The sequence below is a fragment of the Colossoma macropomum genome, unplaced genomic scaffold (genome assembly GCF_904425465.1).
Source record: "Colossoma macropomum unplaced genomic scaffold, Colossoma_macropomum, whole genome shotgun sequence".
NCBI lineage: Eukaryota > Metazoa > Chordata > Actinopteri > Characiformes > Serrasalmidae > Colossoma > Colossoma macropomum.
The window spans coordinates 143,511-168,666 of record NW_023495259.1 but is presented as its reverse complement, the minus strand read 5'-3'; the positions used below and the strand labels follow the sequence as shown (position 1 = coordinate 168,666).

Here is a 25,156-nt window from a genome sequence, read left to right as displayed (position 1 = left end):
TGTGATGGAAGAATCACTTACTTTCCTTTCAGCACCAGTCAGTTACAAGTTTGTTTATGGAACCAACAGTGGTTTTTCAATCATCACGTCAGAGAACCTTATTTTGCATGTAAATTCAAATTATGGCATGGACCATTTCCTAAAGCCTAAAGCATGCATTGTAAGAATATTCTGACCAGATCCAAGGATTTAGGCATATTTTGATGGATTAGGTATTCGCCTCTGTTGTAGAGATGACAAAATCAGACATTATCCACAACATGCAGGAGTGAGATGCATTTTCAGAAGTTAACCAAGTTGTCTAAATGTCTGCAGTGTTTGTTGAAACAGCTAGTCCTGTTTCATCTAAACACTGTTATGGAAAAAGTAAAAAGCTTCGAGTCTACTTTTTGCCACTAACTGCGAGCATGAACAAAATACACTTTGCCACATTTTCACTCACAAGTTGCTAAAAAAAAAATATCTCTGCTTTATTAGCTGCATTAGCAGAAACCACATTCAAAACTAAGCGTGCATATTAAAATTAAATGTGAAATAATACAGTGTTCACGTCCCTATAAAATGATTACTTCACATAAGTAGTCCACAAAAACAAAATATGCATTCGGGTTATATCACTATGCACAAATAAAACTTGGCAGTCTAGCATATCTTACCTGAATTGTGACTATATTATCTATGAGAAAACAAAGATCTGATCAACCGATACAAAACAAAGTACTCGTTGATCAAGTTGGGCAACCCTAATTGTAATAAGTCTCTTTAGTCTAACATCATTCTTCAAATTATGCAGCTCTTTGGACATGGTAATCGCCAAGATCTTGCTCTGTAGTTCTTTGTTTGCTTATTGTGTAGAAAATAAAGGAGTGTGACTGACTGAAAAATGATCTGAGTATCTGCCTCGGTTGCTGTGCTCTTAGCTGTGATTGTCTTTGACCCTGATGGCTCCTGCAGTCTGTCAGCCAGAACTAATCAGAGGAGTTCAGAGTGAAACGAGAGCAGTTAATAAACTTTGCAGGAGTATTTAATCAAGCAATTATGCAACCAAATGCGATGCTAAAAATGCATGATTGAAGCGCAGTGGTTTCTGTCCTTAACTGACATTGTGCACTCCACACCTGTATACTTCACACGGTCATTTGCAAAAGTTTGGGTGCCCTAGGTCAAGCATCCTCTACAGCATTAATAATTCTGCACGTTTTACTTCTTATTTGCTGAATTTAACATATTGGAGCATAATTGTGGCCTGTGCAGACGTTATGGCACGTTTTGTACTGTTTTTTCAGTATTTATTAAATGTTATATAGAAATTGTGCACTAAATTAGCTGGAAAATGCCATATTTAAGTTCATTCCCTGTGCAGGATGTTAACTTATTTTCACTTAGAAAATCAACAAAATGTGTAATTTGAAGGTGTTGAAACTTTTGCATATGCCTGTACTTCTGAGATGTACAAATGCAGACCCAAAGCACATGTTTATGTAAGGCACATGCTTTTGAGCCTCACCCAAGACTGTATATATACTGTACACTAAAATGTACTCATTCTTTTGTCATGATTTTTTCACATATAGAACACTCCTGTTTAAAAGTTTGGAATATGTGTTCAGTAATATTCAACCAGTTTGTTTAAAGATAAAAGTAGGAAGTAAAAAGTAAAAGTTGGGACTGGGAAAGCTGTGTCACATTGTGAATTAAATTCCAGAATGCTTCGTATTTTAAAAATGATGATCAATCTTAAGGCGCATAACTTGACAAATGAATATTGCAAATGGATAATTATAGTATACTGTTTATCATTTAATGTACTTTTTGCTGATCCAGAAATATATGAAATGTGAGTAAAATACCTCAAAGTGTCTTCTACTGTCAGGTTTTTTGTTTACTGTCTAATTTCAATCTGTAATATACAAGTTATTAATAAATAACATCATTAAAAGGGGGAATTCCACCTATGTGTTTTAATAGTTGAGATGTAAACAGTCATTCAGAGTATTTGTTTGTGGAATCATTCACTGTAGAGAAACTTACCAACATTTTCTTTATAGTGGTGGTGATGGGAAGCCAGGGTTGTGATGTCTTCAACTCAAATATACCCAATTCCCTTGCTACCCAAGCAGATGAGGGAACTTATGTCTTCTGAGTTTTATATGTGTGAGAAAATGGTGCTAGTTCCTGTCAACACCACTCTGAATGACTTTGTTTACGATTGGCTTACTGATTTAATTACGCAAAAGTTGAAAAATTGGTGGAAATTTGACCAACTTTTGTGCATACACATATGTATTCATTTTCTGACCCCTTCTTGACCTGTTTGACCCCAGGCTGACTTCAGCAATGGTGCAGCACAAGAGGGCAGTTCGTCCATCACGTAATGTTCAGGCTTCTCGAAATCCACTGAAGATTCTTGCAGCGCGAGAGGACATCAGACACGAGTACACTGAACAACGGCTAAACATTGGCGTTCTGGAGAGCAAGAGGATCAAACAGGAGAAAAGTGAGTGATGGAGGGAGGGAGAAGTTAAAGTGCACATGTAATGGCAAGCCCAATTTTCTTTTTCTGCTTCTTTTGTAATATGTAAACATTTGTTGTAGTAGAAAAATTTACGATTTGCTCTCCAGTCCATACAGTCCACATACGGTCGTATGCAAAAATTTGAGTACCCCTGGTCAAACTGCATGTCAACACGTCCTCACAGCGGGGGTTCTTAATCTTTTTGGGCTTAAATATTTCACCCCACACACCCTGGTATACACATTAGAGAAATTACTGGAGAATAATCAGAATGGAAGTCTGCTCACTTACTCTAGCTGGATTCCATAGCTAGCACTTCACCACAGACCACGAATCTTTAGCCTGGTGCTGAACAAAAGTTTCAAATTCAGTGCCCAATCAAGACCCTCCCTCAGTAATGAGCTCATCCAATAGAAATGTATAATCAACATTTAGCCTGTACGTGGAGCCGCTCAGCAGACCTTCTATGCACTCGTCAAAATTATTTTCTCTGTTTGATAAGGTATACACCGATCAGGCATAGCATCATGACCACCTCCTTGTTTCTACACTCATTGTCCATTTTATCAGCTCCACTTACTATATAGGTGCACTTTGTAGTTCTACAATTACAGACTGTAGTCCATCTGTTTCTCTGCATACTTTGTTAGCCCCCTTTTACCCTGTTCTTCAGTGGTCAGGACCCCCATGGACCCTCACAGAGCAGGTACTATTTGGGTGATGGATCATTCTCAACACTGACGTGGTGGTGGTATGTTAGTGTGTGTTGTGCTGGTACGAGTGGATCAGACACACCAGTGCTGCTGGAGTTTTTAAACACTGTCCACTCACTGTCCACTCTATTAGACACTCCTACCTTGTCAGTCCACCTTGTAGATGTAAAGTCAGAGACGGTAGCTCATCTGCTGCTGCACAGTTTGTGTTGGTCATCCTCTAGTCCTTTATCAGTGGTCACTGGATGCTGTTGGCTGGATATTTTTGGTTGGTGGACTATTCTCAGTCCAGCAGTGACACTGAGGTGTTTAAAAACTCCAGATCCTGATCCACTCAGACCAGCGCAACACACACTAACACACCACCACCACATCAGTGTTACAGCAGTGCTGAGAATGTTCCACCACCCAAATAGTACCTGCTCTGTGAGGGTCCATGGGGGTCCTGACCACTGAAGAACAGGTTAAAGGGGGCTAACAAAGTATGCAGAGAAACAGATGGACTACAGTCTGTAATTGTAGAACCACAAAGTGCACCTATATAGTAAGTGGAGCTGATAAAATGGACAATGAGCATAGAAACAAGGACATATAGCTCATAATGTTATGCCTGATCGGTGTATGACTTAAAGCACCACTCTCGCAACCCCCAGGTTAAGACAGAGAACAAACATGGCAGTTTCTAAAAATGAAATGCACATTTTTCTTTCAGAATGTTAAATTCAGCAAATAAATTACAGTTGTGTGTTAAAACATGCAAAACTGTGGTCTCTGTAGAGGATGTGTTAACTTATTCTCACTAGAAAAATCAACAAAACGTAATTTAATTGGGGCGCCCAAACTTCTGCATAAGACTGTGTGGAGACGAAGCTAAAAAGGCCCATTTTGAGGTCACAGAAAACTCATTTACATATCCAACTGTTCAGGCCAGAGGTCATTTACATATCAGTCTTGAAGGCACCTAAGTGTGTTTACACATCATGTAAAATACTTTACATGGCACATAAAACCACACAGCTGTAATATGTGGACCTTAGGAAAAAGTAAAATACTGGAAAAATGTAGAATAGGAGCCTTTAAAGAATCACAGAAGAAATGAGTTAACACTGACCTGTGCAGTGTCCTGCTGGAGAAAGGAAGGGGCTGAGGGTGAGTGACTAACTAAAGGTGAACATGTACTCTCAGAATAGAAATTTAGTGCAGGCCTGCTGGAGAGCAGGAGGATCAAAGAGGAGAAGAGGGAAGTGAAGGATGTGCAGAGAGAAACAGAGGGAGGGGTGAGTGGGAGAAGAGAATAAGACAAAGACTATGCGTGCGTTGAAGTGAATAAGCACCATTTTTTAAAGCTTGTTGTTTTAATCTATTTTAATGTTGGTTTTAATGTGTGATATGCGTTTTATAGTGAGCAGGAGCTCCAGTCTATTGGAAAATGGCTCTTGCAATACTGATATTTCAAAATTCTGCTACATGCAGATAAGCCTCTAACCAGTCACTGCTGTGTGCTGTGAGCATTCTGTCACAAGCCTTTTTCTGGATGGATCAAGGAATTCATATGACAAATAAATAATTTTGGTCAAAAATAGTGTAGGTGAGCCCTTAAGGTGGCCTAGAGCTAGAGTAAAAAAGTTAGCCCCTCCAATTTTACAGAATTCAAGCTGCCTTTTATATTGTGTTATAATGTAAACATGAATAGAGCAAGATAACTGGTCCAGAATTACTCAAAGAAATCTTGTTCCGTTAACTTCCATTTAAATGCAAGTTTTTTTGTTTTTTTTCCCCTTCTCCTGCGATGTTACCATTTTGGAGATTTGATGTTTTGTTGCAACAGCAACTGTTATGCTCTATTCTGTAGCAGTGTGTGTGTCTTTAATGCTCTATTCTGTCAGTCTGTGTCTTTAATGTATATGTACATGTATGTGTATCTCTAAGTCTTACCCATTTGACAGATTTTTTATCGTTGTCATGTTTTCGTTTAATTGTTCTCTCACTACAATACCCGGCATGCATTTCACAAATACATCATATTCAAGGAATCACTGTGGAGTCAACCGATCCTGACTACTATCACAGCCCCTGATTTATAGGCTAAATCAACCAAGCCAGAATTACCTTGGTTGTTGAATGAAATCAAAAAGATTCTTTTTGCAGCCATTTTACCCATTTAGTCAGAGAAAAGGGACCAAAACTGAGGTAAGGTATCTAGACAGCCAGCAGCCTTGCTAATTATAGATGTTAACTTTTTGCCCTCCACAATTACTGAGGCATTTCTGTCCTTTGAGTAGTCCATTCTCTCCACAGTAATGATGAAACAAACTGCCTGCCCCCAAAGATTCATCCCAAACCAGTTTTTCAAAAGTTCTTCCCTTCATGGCATGTCCTCAGAAGAGGCTTCTTTTAGCTTTTAAAGCTGAAAATCTCACTCTAGAGGCTCTCTCTGTTGCAGCACTGCTATAGGATACAAGTAGTATGCTTACAGTATATAGATACACACATATAGTGAAGGATACATTTTTCATTTTGGCCAGAGTGTCTCTTTAACCCGGTGATGTAAAAGCTTCACTAATGTTTTTTAAGGATTTTGGAAGGTATATTGTAATGGCATTATATAGCAGTATAAACAGAAACATTGAGTGGTTGTTAGGTCCTGTTGGGAATCAGATAATCATGGTAAATTTGTCTCCTTTTTCTGTTTCAAGATTTGTGATACTGTGATGTTTTTCATTAAAAATACCATTTAACCCTATTTAGCAGCGAGTAAGACCTGCAGCCTGTCGTTTGCTGCTCTGTCTGTGTGCATTTTTAATATATGTTTTGTGTGTTTTTCAGTGAGTAAGAGCTCCAGTCTGTCGGATGCTGCTCTGGCTGGTTTGGCCAGTAAGGAGAACTACAGCAGCGTTAGTCTTCGCAGTGTCAGCATCTCTGAACAGGTCACCAATAACAGTGCTGCTCCCTACAAGAAGCTCATGCTCATGCAGGTCAAAGGTCAGTCTCAATCATGCAACGTTGTTGTTTGTTGTTGTTGTTGTTGTGTCAAACACAGCAAATAGAAATTGGATTATTGGAGTTTATTTTTAGAGTTTATGAGGCTGCGGGTTCAGGGGTTAAGGGGTACCTTTTCCTTACGTAGGTCGCAGACACGTCCAGACCAGACTAGTCGAGCCCAGAGTGTCCTCTCTGAACAGCGGTGATTGCTTTCTTTTGGTTACGCCTGAGCACTGTTTTGTTTGGATAGGAGAGTTTGCGAATGTCATCGAGAGATCAAAGGTCAGTCTATCGGGGTTATTCCTCATTATTAGGCATACTAGTCCTTTTTCACAAATAGTTTCAGAGTAAATATGTATTATAGTTGTAGGCATGAATGTTTACATCAATTGTGAATATATAATGTAAATGTATGAATGTAAAAACTCGTGCTGAATCAGAAAGTGGAGCGTCACTGTCCAGGATACAGAATGATCTCTTTCTGTCTCTGTCTTTATTAGGCGTCCGAGCTGGCCTCTTTCATCCAGTTGAACCATGACCTTGGTTGCCGGGCAACACAGGTGGAGACAGTTGAGGAGGGGGTGAACTCTCAAAGCCCTGCGGCAGCAGAGTTCTGGAAAATTCTCGGCGGATCATCCGGTTACCAGTGTATGTGTCTAATGCACCGACCTGTACACACTGAAATTAATAAACTTTATTAGTCCCCATGGGGCAGTTAATCACTGAGCGTCATTCATATTTACTTTTTTAAATGAAAATACATGTTTGTACAACTACAGCGGCTGGGTCTCCAGAAGAGGACGAGTTGTTTGAGAGTGCGATTGTGGAGACAAATTGTATCTTCCGTCTGGTGGATGATAAGCTGCTTCCTGATGATGATTTCTGGGGCAAAGTACCTCGCAGCTCCCTGCTGGGGTCCAAAGAGGTCTGAAATCAGCTATTCTGATTACTTCACTTTTTTGACACTTTCTGTTTTTTTTTCTGGCATTCATGACGATTGTTTTACTGTGATTTAACTGTTTTACTGTGATTTAACCATGGTTAAGGGGTGGTATTTGGTAAGGGTGGGAAGAATAAGTAGTTCTTAGATGCAGAATCCTCTCTTGAAAGTTGCATTTTGGCAAATGGAATTGAAATTTAATTGAATAAAGTATCGCTTGGAGATTCTCACCCTTAGTGTTTAGCATGGTGCGAAATAACCATGTTATTGGGTTTAGAACATGGGAGCAAATGGAAGCATGTGTTCAATAAATAATTTAGTAATAATAATAATTGCAGCAAATGTAGCAATGTAGTTTTACAGTAGGTTATTTTCTGACTTAAATGTCATTGTTCTGTGAACTGCCCAATGGTTTTTAATCACTTGTTGCATACGCGTGCGTGCGTGTGTGTGTGTGTGTGTCTTCTGCAGTGGCTTTTTGTGGCTCAGCCAATCAGATTTTAAAACTTGAACCTTTCATCAACGAGTGATATTTTCTTACTTTGAAAGCTTGTAACAGTCATTTCTTTTTGAAGTACTTATATGATGAATGTGATTAGATTCCTGGTGAATGTGTGTGTCCGTGTAGGTCCTGGTGTTTGATTTCGGTAGTGAGGTGTATGTGTGGCATGGTAAGGAGGTAACTCTGGCTCAGAGGAAGGTGGCCTTTCAGCTGGCTAAGCACTTGTGGAATGGCACTTTTGACTACACTAACTGTGACATCAACCCACTCGACCCTGGAGGATGCAATTCACTCATTCCCAGGTTTGGAAACAGTATAGTTCACACATGTACACTGAATAATCTTTGCTTTCTTGCTGAAGGTTGTACCTTGCAGTTGCTTTTTCAAGATGTATGCTATGTGTGTTTATTCAGGAAAGGTCAGGGCCGCCCAGACTGGGCCATATTCGGCAGGTTGACGGAACACAATGAGACATCTTTGTTCAGAGAGAAGTTTATAGACTGGAGAGAGATCACCAGTTCACCACCAAAGAACGGCAATGAACAGTCCTTTGAGCAGAAGGTAGGTATGATGAAATATTTGCATCTGACTGATTCACATCTAACTATATATGGATTAAGAAACAATTGGGATTATCAGACAAATCCACAGAGAATGCAGATTTATCTTTTGTACTTTGTCAACACTTCAGTCGCAGTGACGCCACACGTTTAGCAAGAATGATAATTCTGTTCAGCATGAATGATGGAAAACATGCTAGAACAGTGTGAATGAGGGAGAATATGCAAGAACAGTGTAAATACGAGAACTTGCTAGGACAGTGTGAATGATGTTAAATTTGCTAGAACAGTGCAAATGAGGAAGAATATGCAAGAACGGTGTGAATGAGGGAGGACTTGCTAGAACGGTGTGAATGAGGGAGAACTTGCTAGAACGGTGTGAATGATGGTAAACTTGCTAGAACGGTGTGAATGAGGGAGAACTTGCTAGAACAGTGTGAATGTAGGAGAATATACTACAACAGTATGAATGGGAGAGCAGCGTGAATGAGTTAGAACATGCTAGAACAGTGTGAATGAGGGTGAACTTGCTAGAACGGTGTGAATGGGGGATGACATGCTAGAACGGTATGAATAGGGGGACAGCGTTCAATAACACTGAAAGGGGGAGAACTTGCTAGAACAGAGTGAATGATGGTAAACTTGCTAGAACGGTGTAAATGTAGTAGAATATACTACAACAGTATGAATGGGAGGACAGTGTTCTAGAGCATGCTAGAACAGTGCAAATGAGGGTGAACTTGCTAGAACGGCGTGAAAGAGGAGAACTTGCTAGAACAGTGTGAATGAGGGGGAACTTGTTAGCTCCCCATTAACAACCATTACATATACACCCCTCAGCTCTCTCAGGGTCCGGACTCTCGATCAGAGTGTTGCGCGTACGATGTGGCTCTGATGTTGCCGGTCCTCCAGTCGCCCATCAGCATGATCCTAGATGGGCAGGATGTGGGTCGGGGTCACGGGCCTGTGGACAGCGGCTCTGAGGACCGTCTGCGCTCTCTGGAGATCAGTACGGTCAGTGTGGACGTCTGGCACATCTTAGAGTTCGACTACAGCCGGCTGCCCAAGCAAAGCATCGGCCAGTTCCATGAGGGAGATGCATACGTGGTGAAGTGGAAGTACATGGTGAGCGCTGCAGGTCAGTACTGTCAGCTGGAGGAAGCTATTTGAGTATTGTGTTTCATTTGAATGTGCATAACAGTTTGCAACAAATAAGATTAACCCCTTAAAATCCCAGGCTTGAAGGCCTAGATCTAATAGTCACTGTACCCTTGATTCTTACATGGCAGATGGTGAATTGGGGGAAATCTAAAGGAACTATATAAATTATATAAATGTATATATTAATTAAATATATATTATATAAATTACGTATTGTATTAACTATGCAAATGTAAATGCATGCAAATGATACCAAAGTACCCCATTAAAAATGTGAAAAAATCAATACCCTCAATTGTACAATTGTACACTAGATGGCGCCACAAAAACCTGCAGCATGTCCTACACATTGTCGGCACAATGTAGTGTATTGTTTTTATGTTTTTTTATTTTATATATATTTTATTTTTTTGTTTACAAAAAAAATTCATTGCTAGTTTTCATTTTAGTAATAGTTTTCCTTAACCGTGTAGCTTATCTAATGAGTATTCTGATAAGAATTAGTTTGACCCTGTGTGTGTCTGTGTGCAGTGGGGAACAGGCAGAAGCCTGAGCAGGTTCGCAGTGCTGGTCCAGGTCGGGAGAAGTGCTGCTATTTCTTTTGGCAGGGTAGGAACTCCACTGTCAGTGAGAAGGGAACCTCTGCGCTGATGACTGTCGAGCTGGATGAGGAGAGAGGCGCGCAGGTAGTGTGTGTGTGTGTGTGTGTGGGTGTGTGGGTGGGTGTGTGTTCGGGTGTGATTTGCTGATGGGAGCGCCATAATAGACCTTGCACCCTGTCCCCTATTTAAAGCACTCCTCAAAGTTGCCCAAAGGGTCAGTTTATTTAGTGGCAGTAGGGCTGGACAAATGCACTGATGGATCAGTCTGAAGGTGACAGTTCAACTTTTCAAGTAATTCTAAATTAGGGCTGGCCCCAGTTCAAATACTTGAGTATTCGTTTGTTACATTGGTATTTGTTTCTGTAAATAAGTGTAATCAGCAAAGACATTTTATATACAACAAATATTGTTAATATATGAATATTAAATATAATAGTTGGTTTAGTTTGCAGTGAATCTTTATCATTTTAAACTTATTTAATTTAGATGTTAGATGTAGAGCTATTTTGGGCAGATCATAGTAACACGCTCTGGATTACTGCCTGCATCTGGCCTGTACAGAATAGTAGCATGCAAGTAGTGTTAGTGTTGTGCCAAAACAGGTAGAAGCCTAATTTGAATGCGTGTTGACTGACAGGTGCAGGTGCAGCAGGGCAAAGAGCCACCGTGCTTCCTGCAGTGCTTTAACGGAGGGATGATAGTGCATTCTGGAAAGCGGGAGGAAGAAGAGGAGAACATTCAAAGTAAGGACATGTCTAAGCTTAAACACTCACTGTCCACTTCATTAAGTACGCCTTCTTGTTTCTACACCTATTGTTCATTTTATCAGCTCTCCTTACCATGTAGATGCACTTTATAGTTCTGCAGTTACAGTTTGTAGACCATCTGTTTCTCTGTGTGACTTGTTAGCTCCCCTTTACCCTGTTATCAGGGATCAGGACCTGGACAGGACCACCACAGAGCAGGTATTGGGTGATGGATCATTCTCAGCAGCTGCTGCTGGAGTTTCTAAACACTGTCCACTTGCTGTCTACTCTTAGACACAGCTACCTTGTTGGTCTAGCATGTAGAAGTGAAGCTAGAGATTATGGGCTCATCTGCTGCTGGAGTATCTAAACAACCGTCGCTGCTGGACTGGAACTAGTCCACTATAAAATAAACCCTTCAGAATGATCCACCACCCAAATTCTACCAGCTCAGTGGTGGTCCTGTAGGGGTCGTGCAAAGTTTGAATCAAATACTTACAAATAAAGTCCTAAAATAGCTTATAAATCTTAGTTTTTTTTCTATTGAATGTATTAAATTTAAGGATGTCAGATTTTTTTGCCTATTTTAATGTATCAGTACTGGCTCTTTTAAAAAGAAAAAACTTAAATATTTGTCCACAGAGGCAATTAAATTAACATAAAAAAATAATGGCTGTTCTTAGTGAGCATTTCATGCTCTTGCACATTCAGGGAATGGACAAGCACTCTGATGGACCTTTGCTGTTGAGCTTTGGGTTTATTTTATTTGTCCTCAAATTTGCATTTTGTCGGTAGGTTAATTTGAATTGGTTGTTTTTATTTTGCAGCAGCGTTGATGCTTAACATTTTCCGTTTTTGATTAACACCACAGACTTCGAATTAATGACACATCATTTTTCCGAGTTTTCCGTTCATTCGTTTTTAAGCACTCAGTTTTTGTTGTAGATTTTTATTTTTACTATGTTGTTGCTTCACTACTCAGACCAGAAATAACAAATAAAATGAAATGCCTTTGGAAATATGTGTATGTGCTTTCTGACTTGATGTCTGGCCCTTTTATTTCCTGACCGATGAGCTGCCTTTGGCTAAGTCACTTACATAAATGTGTCAGATTGGATAAGCCACAACACCAGGACTGCTACAGAAGCCACAGTGGTTCATGTTCATGTATGACTCAGAAATATGACCATTTTTTTACATACATAATTGGCTTTGCTAGAGTTTTTTTTATTTGCTGGGTCTGCCAGTTGATGACCCCTGCTTTTATACCATGATTACGCTCCTGGTGATTCTCCTGCAGCTGTATTACACTGGATTCTCATACAAAAACAGTCAAACTTTTATGAACTGTGAAGTCTTATCATATAATATGCTAGAGTACATGCCCATCACTGCAAATCAGTGGGATATTTTGGAAAAAACATTTGGTTAAACTAGATGTCAGTGAACATGTATCGTGTTGGTTGTTGGCAAATAGACTAAACTGAAAGTTTTTGAAACTCACTGATTGCTTCCGTACTTTGGGCCTGTAGTAGGTCACTCTGTTCTGTCTCTCTCTCCTGCCAGATGAGTGGCGTCTGTACTGTGTGCGTGGTGAGCTGCCAGTAGAGGGCCACCTGCTGGAGGTAGCGTGTCACTGCAGCAGTCTGCGCTCTCGCACCTCCATGATTCTGCTCAGCATTAACAAGGCTCTCATCTACCTGTGGCACGGCTGCAAGACTCAGGCACACACCCGTGAGGTGTCCCGCACCGCCGCAGACAAGATCAAAGAACAGTGAGTTCAGGAGATGTCTGTGTTTGATATAATACACATCAGCGGTGCTTGCAGTACATTGCTTTTCTGACCTTTTTTTAGGCTTACTTGTTCTTACAAAGCTTGAATAAACATGTTTTGTTGAACTGAATACCAATAGCTTGATCCTATGTATTTATAGGCGACCACTGGAGGCGGGCCTTCACAGTAGTTGCAACGTGACCGTCCAGGAGTGTGAAGAGGGGGCTGAGCCGGTGGGATTCTGGGAAGCGTTAGGCAGAAAAGATCGTAAAGCTTATGACTGCATGCTTCAGGGTACAGTATTTCACATTTACCATTAATTACAGCCCTTGTTTGGAAAGGGACTTCCATGAATTTTTCAAAATTCCTGCATAATAAAGTTAATAAAGTAAATAGTAACAGTCATTTAAGGAAGTTCCATCTATTTTTTTTTCAAATTTTTTGTGTAATTCAGTGGTTGATGTAAAATTCATTCATGGGGGTTTGATGGTTTATTGTAGAGAAACTTACGGCTCATGTTTCTTTACAGTGGTGCTGATAGGAACCAGGGGTCACAATGTCTACAACACAGATTTAGCCATTTTATTTACGATCAAAAAACACCAGTGAACCTACACATCTTCTATATGTTTTTATATGTAATGTTTATCATGTTAAAATGGTGGCAAATTTGACAAAAGTTAGGTTTTCTTTTGGGATTGTTTTGCCTTGCAAGTACTCCTCTGTCATGAATGGATTTTAAAATGACTTTTATGCCAAAACTGTGCTTCAGAACTATCATAAAGCAGTATCTCAGGCATCAGGCAGTAATGTAATCATTTCACATGATAACTGTCGTGAGGGAGCTTTTAGAGCACAAATCCTGGGGGGCCAGTGTGCATCATACTTTGACGATTTATCTGCTTAAACACACCAGATTCAGCTTCTATTTCTTGCCAACTTTAGTGGGAGTGTTTGAGTATGGCAACTATCAAACTGTGCTGGACTCCAGCCCGTCAGGACCGGAGTTGTGCACCCCTGTTTTAGAGGTTTTAAACACCTTGGACAACTGGTTACACATCAGACCAGTCTGGCTGACTTTGTTTACATCTCAGTGATTTAATTCTGAGGGTAATAATGTGGTTGAAGTTCATTCATGGCAGATAGGTACATGTAAGGCAAAATAGTCCCAAAAAAAATGTACTTATCCACCTATTCAGCCAATAGCAGTTAAGCCCTGCCAGTTCACACTGAATTTATAAAATGTATTTCAACCTGGACTGCTTTTTAAATGAGGCGTAATATAGGGCAGCCAATCAGAACAGAGTTCATTTACATATATAAGTCTTAAAGGCAGTCTAAAAACAGCCTGTTTAATTCTAAAGGACAAATAATGTAAAAGTAATGTAAAATGATAACGTAAAAATAAATTATGAATATTTGTCTCGGATCAGGACTAAATGTCATAAGTGGGTCTTAGAGTAAGAGAGGCCCTTAAAATTAAATTAAAATACAATAGAAATGCTGGACAAGTTTAACAATTGGTAGAATTTCTCTTTAACTTGATATTTTTTTTTCTTCATACTCTTAATGTTTCCAGATTAACCTTTTATAATTTTTGTGTTTGTTTGTGCTATTAAATCTCTCCCTGTCTTGTTCTTTGGCTTTTTCTCTTTAGACCCAGGCAAATTTAACTTCACCCCGCGACTGTTCCAGCTGAGCAGTTCTTCGGGTGAGTTTGTGGCTCAGGAGTTTTTCTATCCATCCAGAGTGACGGGCCTCGACAGCTCTCTCCCTTTCCTCCAGGAGGACCTGTACTCTGCACAACAGCCAGGTAACCCTAAAAACACAGCCCTTGACCAGCAATCCCATTAAAACATTCATTTAAGCCTTGTTTTGGTTTGAGGTAATCATACAAAAGTTTACAATGTAGAGAATGCGCTAAAGAATTGACAGTTGGCAACTCAAATGACCCCTTTTTCTTTTCTTTTTTTTTTTTTTATTGCTTTCTGCTCTCCCTCTCGCTCTCTCTTGCTCTTTTCCCTTCTCTTTCTAGCCCTGTTCCTGGTAGATAACTATCATGAGGTGTACCTGTGGCAGGGCTGGTGGCCGCAGGACACGGAAACGCCCGGCTCAGCCCGCATCCGGTGGGATGCTGACAGAAAATGCGCCATGGAAACGGTGCTCCGGTACTGCCAAGGTGAGGCCCAACACGAGATAGAATGTGTAAAATACCTTTTTACAGCTGGGTTAGTTTTATCTGGGGAGCTACTGTAATTTAAAAGATTATCCATAAAATCTATGGTTATAATCCAGTATGAATCTGCTGTGCCCATAGTCTCTAGAACTGTTGGGTAATAAGTCTGGAGTAAATGACCTTTTGTATTTTGCCTCTACCAGTTTGCCTCACTTGAATGTAATAACTAAAGGTGGTGACAAAGAATTTTGGAAAAATTTGATAAATCAGGTCAAAATATATTTTAAAACTACAGGTATTTGGCCCTTTAAAGGAGTAATTTATAAGATTTTTAGTTTCAAACATTCTAAAGTTAACTTAAAATTATAAGTAGACTGTGAAGAAATATGTTTTGACGTTATGTACCGCATTGCAGAGATATCTACTGAAGTTAGCATGCTAGCCCGTCCTGCCTCGTAATACCTCTTTGTACCTCGAGGCCATAGTGAGTCACTGTAGCGTCGTGTCTGCCATCCATTTCAACATGAGAGGATGAAAAAGTAGCGCACCCACTCCAGGCAAGAAACCACAAAGAAAAGAAGTGACATAAGTAGAAGCCAAACAGTAGCTAACATTGGAGCTGTTTTCCGCTGCTGGAGACTCGGCTCCTGGTGAGTAACGAGATGAAGTTTCAATGACAAACTTTTAACACTGGTAAACAGGGAGAGGAGCAGAGTGGGAGGAGGAAGGACGGTGTGGCATATAAATTCGACAGGTTGTCATCTTGCACATTGTTCCTTTAAGGACGTACGTTGCACTGGACATGTTTACATTTAAATAACTTTACAGTCTTCTTTTTGTCATTTGCTTGGCAGCCAGGCAGAGGATAAAATACACCATCCAGCAGATCCAGTCAGAGCAGGGATTTATCTTTGGATACCCTTCCACCCCGCACGTTCCACATGTGTTGCAGTCACATCTGAAACATTAGTGGGTCCAGCACAACTTATGAAAGACAAAACATTTACCTTCCGACCTTAATCTGAACATTTAAGGTTTGTGTTCAGTAACTAGTATTACTGTAAAGCTGAGTTTGAGCTGAATCAGATGATCTACTTGTAGACAGTGTATTGTATCACTACTGTCACTGCAGTTAAAAATAGAATGTCAACTTGGCCACTTCTAGACTTACACTTTAAAGGGTTAACAGGTACATATTTAGTACATCTAAGACAGTTTCCATTTGCTGTAAAGGGTGCAATAAAACCTTAAGGCCTTTTTCACAGAGTCCAAGTTTTGAATGTAACATCTCATGTAACGTCTCAGCTAACGTCTTTGTCAAATCTTTCAAATGAAACATTTCTTCTTCTGCTTTAGTGTTTAATATAAAAGTGCATTGGACTTGATGTGAAGGCTTCGGTGTATTAAAAATTACATCTGACTTTTATTCACGTGTAGAATGACCTCATGACAACTGAACATTAAACAAAAATTTAGTAGGAAGGATACTGCTTCCAGTGTCGCTTTCCCTGTGTGACAGCATGCCAGTGTGACATTAACTTACACTACAGCTCAGAGGATACTCACTGTCGTGTGTGAATGTAGTGAATTCAGCACTGAAGCTCTACATCAGGGACCAATATGCTTGTGTGCACAAACAAAGACAAATTCTATGACTGAGCACAGATACATCAGCCCATACAAATCCTTTACAAATGACCGTACAGAACAACTTCTCATAAAGCTACTCCAGCTTGAATAGTGCTTTAGTCCGTTGTGCCTTTTTGGTGAAAGATGAAGGCCAAGCTGCGTTAAGGTTTACTTGTTCAGGAATTTGTCTTCCTCTTACAGAGAACAATGAGACAAATCCACCCAAGTCATACCTGATCCATGCAGGGCTGGAGCCTCTTACTTTTACCAACATGTTCCCCAGCTGGGAGCATCGAGAAGACATCGCCGAGATCACAGAAAGGGTGAGACTGGTGGCACATACAAACATAAATACACTCACTGAGTATATACATTGCATAGCTGCACACATGTAAATATACAAAAAAGAGGGAGAGAATTCATACAACAGCTGTAGCTGTCTTTATTTCTGTATTAAATGTGGAGTTTTAAGCATTATCATACTAGGAATGAATGTGTTTATTTGAATATATGGATAACGACCTTACTATTGGTTTACTCAGTAAAATGTCTGAATCCTAGTTTATTATTTTGGATAAACATGTGATGAACCTTAAATGTCTGGAAGTTCATCATACACTGACATTGCTTTTCCGAACAGGCAAAATGATACAGCCTATATATGGAAATACTTCAAACAAAAATTGAAATGTAAACGATTTACCAACAAGATCTGTGATTTTATTCCACTACAAATGTGCAGAGTTTGCAGTCTGACGATCATTCTGGAGTTGATACTTCTGTATCTTACTAAATTTACATTTTGTAGATCCATAAATCGACTGAATGATCATGTAGGCATCACCTCTAGCTGCACAGATCTTCTGTTTTTATAATTAACGATTTCAGAGACATTTTATAATGTAATGCCTTTTGTTTAAAAATGTGGACATTCAAATAGCAACTAGTTATTTATATATTTATTCAAGTCAGTCAGTCATGTTGAATGTTCATTCATTTTTTCAAAAATGCCCCGTTATTAAAAACTGTATTTCGCTGTTACAGTGAAACATAAAATTGCTAAGAACAAGTGTCAAAAAAATTCACCAATACTGTATAAACCTAAAAAGTCTAAAATAAGTGAACATTAGAAATTTCAGCTATTCTACTACCTATATTTCATTCTCATTCAGCACTCTGCAGATATAATGTGTTGTTAATCTCTGGTATCTTTCAGTCTGGCATGTTGGAATGACTAGCTTGATTGAGTTCCTTGTTTGTGAGCCTGTAACCTCCCATCTGTTGGGAAGATAGCCAGTCTCTAAAGTCTGACCCCTACAGTTTTTAACAAAATGCAGCCACAACTTTTTGCAGTTGACAAATCCCACTGCAAGCTCTCTTTTTAAAAATTGTTCCAACATTTTGTCTTGAGCTCTAGTGAGCGAACTATACGAGACAGGAGATGCATGTACGGAAACAGGCCGCACATAGCCTATATAAAAGGGTACCATAGTCCTTATCAAGAACAGTAATTTCTTAAGGTGGCACAGGGCAAACAGTTCCCTGTTAGCTAAAGACACAAAGTGATCCACTTGACTGTCCCGGCGAATATCATCCTGAATAGTGATGCTCAAGACTTTCACAGCATAGACAGACTTCCCAGGGGTTTTGATTGATAGAGTATTACTTGTTAATTGTAGGACCTGTTGCTTCTTTAGGTTTGATCCAAAGAAGTGTGCTCACATTGACCCACATTTTTAGGTTGGTTAGTGTCATCTGGGGGGCACAAGCTGTCCAAAATGTCTGGGCCAGACTCATATCGTCCACATATTTTCTTTGACTTGCTTAACTCACAAAGGTACCATTAATTGGTACTAGAAGAATAGTTGGGCAACTCCACAGGTTGGATATTGGCAGGTGGATAAATAATTCTGGTAACACTTTCTGGCAGTGATCGGTCATAAAGCTGCAGATCTGTTGGACCAGACCCGGTCAGTAAAAATAGTTTCTATCCCTATCTCTCTGTTTTTGTGTTCCATGTGTGACTTCTTCTGATTTGTTGTGTTTAGGAGGCAGAGGTGTGTAACCAGATCATTCTGGTGGAGGACGTTCTGTCTCGTCTCTGTCAGAGCACCTATCCGCTTGAAGCTCTGCAAAGCCGACCCCTTCCCCATGGTGTTGATCCTCTGCGCCTTGAAATCTACCTATCAGATGAAGACTTTGAGGTGAGACTGCAGCCCCTCATTAGCGCTAATTTCTCTGTGTTTGAAATAGAGATGCATATGTGGGGGGGGAGGTGAACATATACAAATATGTTTGAAGTACATTTCAAATGCATTGCAGTCCATGCCTACATGCAACTGAAAAGAATATAACAAATACAAATAAATTCATTTTAAAAATACATTTAACAAACATGTTTTGGCAATTTTCATACATTGCAAAAATGTATTTGATATTTTTTTTTTTTCTGTATGGGGATCTAAAATGATTGTAACTATTTAAAGGGATGTGCTGGCTAAAATGACTACTTTAACCATTGGTGCATTTGCTGATATCATGCCTACTCACCTCCTAAAGTGGTGATACAATAGTCTCGAGAGATTTTTTTGGTTTAAAGATTAGAAAAGCCCCTTCTGATGATGTATCTTGAAGGTTTTGGAAGCTTAACTACAGGAACGTCAGGGTGGGATGCTTAGATTATTATTTACCTACCTTGCTATCTGTGTAAAGCAGATGGAAGCCAAATGGGTAGTGTTACTGCTCAGAAGCTGCAAATAACATCTGCATTTTTTAGGTATTGTAGTGAGTGGATGTTGATGGACAGAAACACAAAATAGTACAAAATTGTAACTTCTGTCAAATTGATGTGTCTGAAAGCTACAACGCTGTGTTTCAGAATACATAACTTTTTAAAGCTAGTTTTAGGCCAGAATGCCCGTTTAATATGAAAGTGTTTCCTTGTACTAAGCATCTAAATGTGTAGAATGTCTGATGTTTTGCTTTTTATGCTCCAGGCTGGTTTGTAGGGGTTTCTGGGTAGGTGAGTTTCTTTTTAAATGAGTGAAATCACTGCTCCTGTCCTTTCTTCACCAACGGACCTGCTCACCTTATTCTTCCTCTTGCACTCTGTTCCTCTTCCTCACTCATATCACAGTCTCCTCTATTGCCTTAGCTAAGGTTTAGAATGCACCTACAAACACATGCTTCAGTACAGGTGTAAGGTTTTACTTTATTGTGAATGGATGGACTTTGTCTTTCATGTTTTTCCTTGTAAGGTTGCTCAGCATGACCACACCCTTGACTTTTCTTCTGGTAAAGCAGGAGTGGGGAACTGAGGGCCAGAGTCCAGCACAGTTTAGTGATTTCCCCACTTTGGCACACCAGCTACACCTGGTAATTAGCTGTTGAGTTGGATCAGGTGTGCTTGAGCAGGCAAATCAGCTGTGCAGAAAGCTGGCCCTCGATGACTGGAGTTCCCCACCCTTGTGTTAAACCACAGCCTTAAATTCATATGGTCACTCTTGTGCTATCAGCCCTCCTTCTTGAGGAATGTCTTTTTTCCCTTCTTTGCTCCCCCAGTAAATTCATCACAGCCACAGAGGTTACATTCAGAAAAAGAGAGAAGAATTCAAATGGGCTTTGTGATGCTTGCTGAGTGGTTCCTCAGCGCAAAAGTAGTTATGAGTCCAGCAGACCCCTGAAAGGACAATGCTAGATTCATATGCTTTAATATCCGTTTTAAAGCCAAGAAACAAGCCTTACTTTAGCTATATTCAGTTCTAGAGCTCTCAAAACAGTAAAACAGTTTGAACTGATATACTGATTGACAGTACACTGACATCTACTGGCCAATAAAATTATTACATGTTAAGCACGCTCACAGGCTTTGACTACATAATGTGTGTGAATGTATGAATTAGTATTGTCAAGGATTTTGCATTTCATTTATTAGAAGGACCCATATAATCAAAAATCTAATTTTTTTTAAATAAGTCATTTTTTTAATAAGATGTAGTTTGTAATTGTTTTCAGTATTTACTGTCTAATCCATACAGTTCATACCAAAACTAAGTTGCAACACAACCTGTTTTGAAATTATTTTTTGTCATGAAAAACCAATATATTTACATGTATCCACCTCTTCAGCCTAAAACAGTTTAGCCCCACCCATTCATGCTTAAGTTATAAGGAGTGTTTAGGTCCAAACTGCTTTACAGGGCAGCCAATCAGAACAGCTGTTATTTACATATATAAGTCTACTATATTTAACATACAAGTATCATTTATATCACAACGGTAGCAGCCTGTTTAATTCTAAGGGATAAAGAGAGGTTAGAAAATGATTTTATATGAACAAGACTGTTTTTTCTGTGCATAAAACCCCAAATCCCCACCAAAAATTAAAATAAAAGAAAAATCCAGGATATGGACAACAATAAATAAAGAAATGAAACCTAAACATGTTTTAGCTCAACTTAAGTGAGACAATTGCATACCGTCTTCCCCTGGAATTTTTTTTTTTTTTATGTTACCATATCCTCTACAGAGAACATAATTCTATTACTATACTGTTTATTGTACTGAATTTAAAATATTGGGTGGGGGCGGGGGGGTATTAAGCTGTGGCCTGTGTAAAAGTTATGGCACATTTTATTTCTAATATGTTAAACAATTTGTTCACAGTAGAGTGAGTGTTAACTTATTTTAACTTAAAAACACTGGTGACATCACTACATCCTTATGGGTGGGGCTGTGCGTGTCCTCACTTGTGGTCCTCCTGTAACTGCTGTGTATCTTCTGTTTTTTTTAGAAAGCCCTGGAGATGAAGAGAGAGGAGTACGAGGCCTTGCCAGGGTGGAAGCAAGTCAACGTTAAAAAAGCCAAAGGACTGTTTTAAAATCACCTGTTGTCATGTTGATGGTACCCTCACTTGGGTAGTGTGGCCTCCAGTTGTCATGAAAACCACCCCTCAGGGGCACAGCCATGCAACACGCTGAAAACAGGGTAATGGGGGGGTCAGTTCAAAGGTCACTTTAGAATTCGCACTTGTGTGTTAACCTGCTGCGGTGTCGGTCTCTGATGTAATCGCTGTGTTTGGAGGAAGTGATGTCGTCGTGTAAGTGTCAGCACAATCTACGCACTTTCAGCAGCCACCACTGTCCATGTGAAGTCATGTTTCTATGAACTGTGCTGTGCAGTACCACAATTTACAACGATCATTTTTGTCGTTTTGTGTTTTTGTTTCTCTTTTTAATGGAAAAAAAAAAATAACAGTTTGGTCTCTCCGTCTCCCCGTTTTGTCCTGAGTCTATTCCGGGGATGGTGCTGTCCTGGTGCGTGCATGTTTGAGAAGAATGCAGCGTTATTTTTGAAAATGTGTGTTTAAAAAAAAACAAAAAAAAACAAAAAAGTCTGTTGTAGTATTACAGTTGCTCTGGTATGTTTCCATCGCGAGAGGAGTTTACATGCTAAGTATGTCAGTTCCTTTTTCTGCATGGATGAGGTTTGGCTGTTGTGGTGATCTCTTGCCTTAAAGGTACAGGAGCATCGATTATGTGAGGAGAAAAGAGATTAAATTAATTAATATCTGTAAATGTACAGCATAGTGCCTTGCTTTTGTGTACAGTTTATATACAGAAGGGACTCTAGTCTGCCTTTCAAAGACTTTCTTTGTGATAAAAGAAATGGTGAATAAATGAAGCATATTAAAAATTCAACAATCCAGCCCAATCATGTCTTACTGTTGCTCTTCATAATTGTTGGCAGCTACAGCATAATAACAGTTAGAGATGGGCACAGGTACTTGGTTAACGGTTTTAAGTGCCAGTGTTGAAATACTGAAATCACTATCTGCGTATTCATTATGTTTCATCATGGGCTACCAAATCAGGAAAACGCAGATTTTACATTAACATTTTATTGAGTTTAAGAACCTTTTTAAATGGTTCTTTGTGATGCAAACCTTTTTTTTTTTTTAGGAGTCCAGTTATGCTGCAGGGTTTGATACTGTACTGTGGGGTGGGGGTGAGCAACACAGCGTTCAGCTGCAGAATCCTGCCTGGGGTTAATAATCGGTGTTAATGACTGTTACTCACACTCCCACAACCCAGTACCTACCCAACTTGCTCAACAGTTTGCACAGCCTGGAAACATTAACATGCATACTGACATGCACAAACAAGCATACATGCAACTGAAAAACTTTGCTTAGGCCTGCTGTTTTTTTTGGTTTAAACCAAATACAGTCTAAGCATGCACAAAGCAGCAGGCTTCAACACCATAAGATTTATTGCCCAGTTGACTAGGACAAGTAAAACAAAGCCAGATCAGCAGCTTTAAATGTTTAGACTTGTTTCAGAAACATACTTATAGACTTTTCTCATATATTTTAAGGTAGCGCTCTAAATAAAACTGTAGGTAGGATATTTTTATGGCTTAAATGACCCTGTCAGAAAATGTGACCAGCACCAAAATCTATACGTAGGATAATTTGATAGCCTGAATCTCCTTATTATAAAACGGTACCAGCATTAAAAGAATAATTAGTATATTTTGATGGCCTGAATCACCTTATAAGGAAGTAAGGAATAATATTAAGTTGAGTTTGTACTGAATTAAGATTAAAAACAATAAAACACTTGAAACTAAGTTACTACACTATAGTAATAATACACAAATGCTCAGTAGGACCACTCAATATGTAGGACAAATTGTTTCATGCCTCCCTCAAAAATCTTCCATTGCCCTCAGTGTGGCCAACAGGAGTGCAGTTAGCATGTTTGGTAGTTCACTTCAACATGGAAAAAAGGCTTTACTTGGCTGAAGTGTATAAAGGAATCATTGGAGCAAAACAACTGAACACCTGTGACAGTGAAATTTGTAGTTTCACGTGTATCAGTAAATTTGAAGTCACAGACAAATATGCTTTAGGAGTTTAGGAGTCAGAATTTCAGGATGTCGCGGGCAACTTTCAGCTACATATGTCAGCGACTGTCCGATGTATAACAGAAGCAAAATACTCACATGAGGCGAACCATATCCCTGAGAAAGCAAGTAGGAGTTGTGTTGTACTGGCTGGCAACAGGGATGGGTTACCGCACGTTGTCTAACTTGTTTGGCACCAGCAAGGCGTCTGTTTGCTTGATTATCCATGATTTTGGCATGGCTGTGCGCTATATTCTCATGTCTGACTACATCAGGCTACCCCAAGCAGATTTAATGCGTTTTTGCTGTTCACACTGCCTCAAAGGTAACGCATCTGTGTGATATATGAAGAAAAAGATCGGATTTGGGCCACTTTTCCCTGCTGTGTAAACGTAGCCGTAGATTAGAGTTCAAACTAAACTTTGCAGAGCGGCAGACCTCCGGCAACAGATCTAGAGAGTACACTGAATATCATAAAACATTTTAACACTGCTGTTATATTTTTAAGAGCTTTTAAACTCGAGCTATAAGAGTTTAAAACGGCACCTCATGTATGTTCATGACGTCAGTGAGCGCGAACAGCCAATGAGCTGCTCCGCTCGCCAATCAGTCAGCACGCTCTAGCGGTAATGCCCGCCTTCTGCTGCCCAAAACCCGTTTGCTGTAGAAAAAAGGAAAAATGTAGGTGAGATTTCTTTGTTTTTTTAGTGAAATACATCCTTCTACTTTCTAAAATTAAAGAAACGTTATGGGCGAGTTATTAGAAACTATTTTAACTTTTTGTTTTTAGTCTTTGAGCACCATTTACTCCAATTCACTGAGGACTCGCGCACGGGCGCCCTCTGCTGTTCAGCAGTCCTGTTTTTGATATAAGGGGGGGAATAGGAAGAGGCCAGGCTCCTCATAAACCGGCTCTGACAGTACCTAACTAAAGCCTACCTAGCATAAACACACAAGTTAGCAGCTTTACTCACTGCCTCTTTGATAATTTATGTTTTTTGTAATCCGCCATTACTGACAGGTTTCTCTCTATTTTCCAACGAGACGCAAGGCTGGTGTTTATGTAGCAGTGTGTAGAATATATTTACTAGGTGGGTCTTATCACCACCAGCCAATAGACCACTGTGGTCTTTTTATCATTTTATTGTCGGCGCCATGCTCTTATGCCCATATTAAGAGCTCCGGGTCTGAAAGGAATTTCCCTGAGAGAATGATTGGAGTTTTAGGCTATTGAAATGTCCTACCTGGAGGTTCTATTTATGGGCATACCTGTACAAATGCACTACAGTAGGACATTTCGATAAGGTATCACAACTCACTAGAACACCGCCATAGCCCACGTTACTTTAGTGTAGCTTTGTGACATCACATTGATGTGCAGTAGCATTGGCTTGCATGTAGCAATATTAGTAGCCTATTAAGACTCTTTAACAACCTCATAATTTAGAAGATCCAGTGATGTTCAAGAGAAAAATGTACGCAGGACAAAACATATCGGGTCTTTTATTTAACATAGGGTGTGACAGAGGTAGGGCTGCAACAAACGATTAATTTCACAGTCGAATAATCGATCGATTACTGAAATTAATAATCGATTATTTGGATTATGAATCACTACTTTACCAAATAACACTGATGTAGCTATCAGCCTTTAAATTTAGCTTTTTTTTGTTTTATGCATTTGCTAACTAACTAACTAACTAGATAATAAGATGAAGATAATAAAGATGAATATCTTATTCAAAAATTCACCATTTTAATGAACTTTCCTGCTAATACAAAAGATAAATAAAACACAGATATCTTTTTCCTGTTAAAATTGAAAACCAAGGATGTGCAAAGTATCAGCATTAAAATATAACAAAACTAAATCAGTTTTCCCTAAATCAAGTAAATAAAAATTGGGACGGGGGACCAATCTAAATTTAAATTTTAAATTCAAACTGTGCT

General features: G+C 39.4%; 1 protein-coding gene across 1 annotated transcript in view; it reads left to right on the top strand.

The window, feature by feature from the left end:
- The window catches only part of svilb (supervillin b), a 62,417-nt gene extending 40,418 nt beyond the window's left edge, over positions 1-21,999 (top strand). The window contains exons 24-40 of the mRNA XM_036561559.1: positions 2,325-2,497; positions 6,055-6,210; positions 6,356-6,492; positions 6,711-6,858; positions 6,990-7,135; positions 7,779-7,954; positions 8,066-8,213; positions 9,053-9,350; positions 9,905-10,059; positions 10,613-10,718; positions 12,288-12,495; positions 12,656-12,789; positions 14,153-14,308; positions 14,531-14,674; positions 16,502-16,623; positions 18,349-18,504; positions 21,093-21,999. Coding sequence (XP_036417452.1) covers positions 2,325-2,497; positions 6,055-6,210; positions 6,356-6,492; positions 6,711-6,858; positions 6,990-7,135; positions 7,779-7,954; positions 8,066-8,213; positions 9,053-9,350; positions 9,905-10,059; positions 10,613-10,718; positions 12,288-12,495; positions 12,656-12,789; positions 14,153-14,308; positions 14,531-14,674; positions 16,502-16,623; positions 18,349-18,504; positions 21,093-21,179 — 2,650 coding nt within the window. The 3' untranslated portion in view covers positions 21,180-21,999. The remainder of the gene's footprint in view (positions 1-2,324; positions 2,498-6,054; positions 6,211-6,355; positions 6,493-6,710; positions 6,859-6,989; positions 7,136-7,778; positions 7,955-8,065; positions 8,214-9,052; positions 9,351-9,904; positions 10,060-10,612; positions 10,719-12,287; positions 12,496-12,655; positions 12,790-14,152; positions 14,309-14,530; positions 14,675-16,501; positions 16,624-18,348; positions 18,505-21,092) is intronic.
- Positions 22,000-25,156: the final 3,157 nt, after the last annotated feature.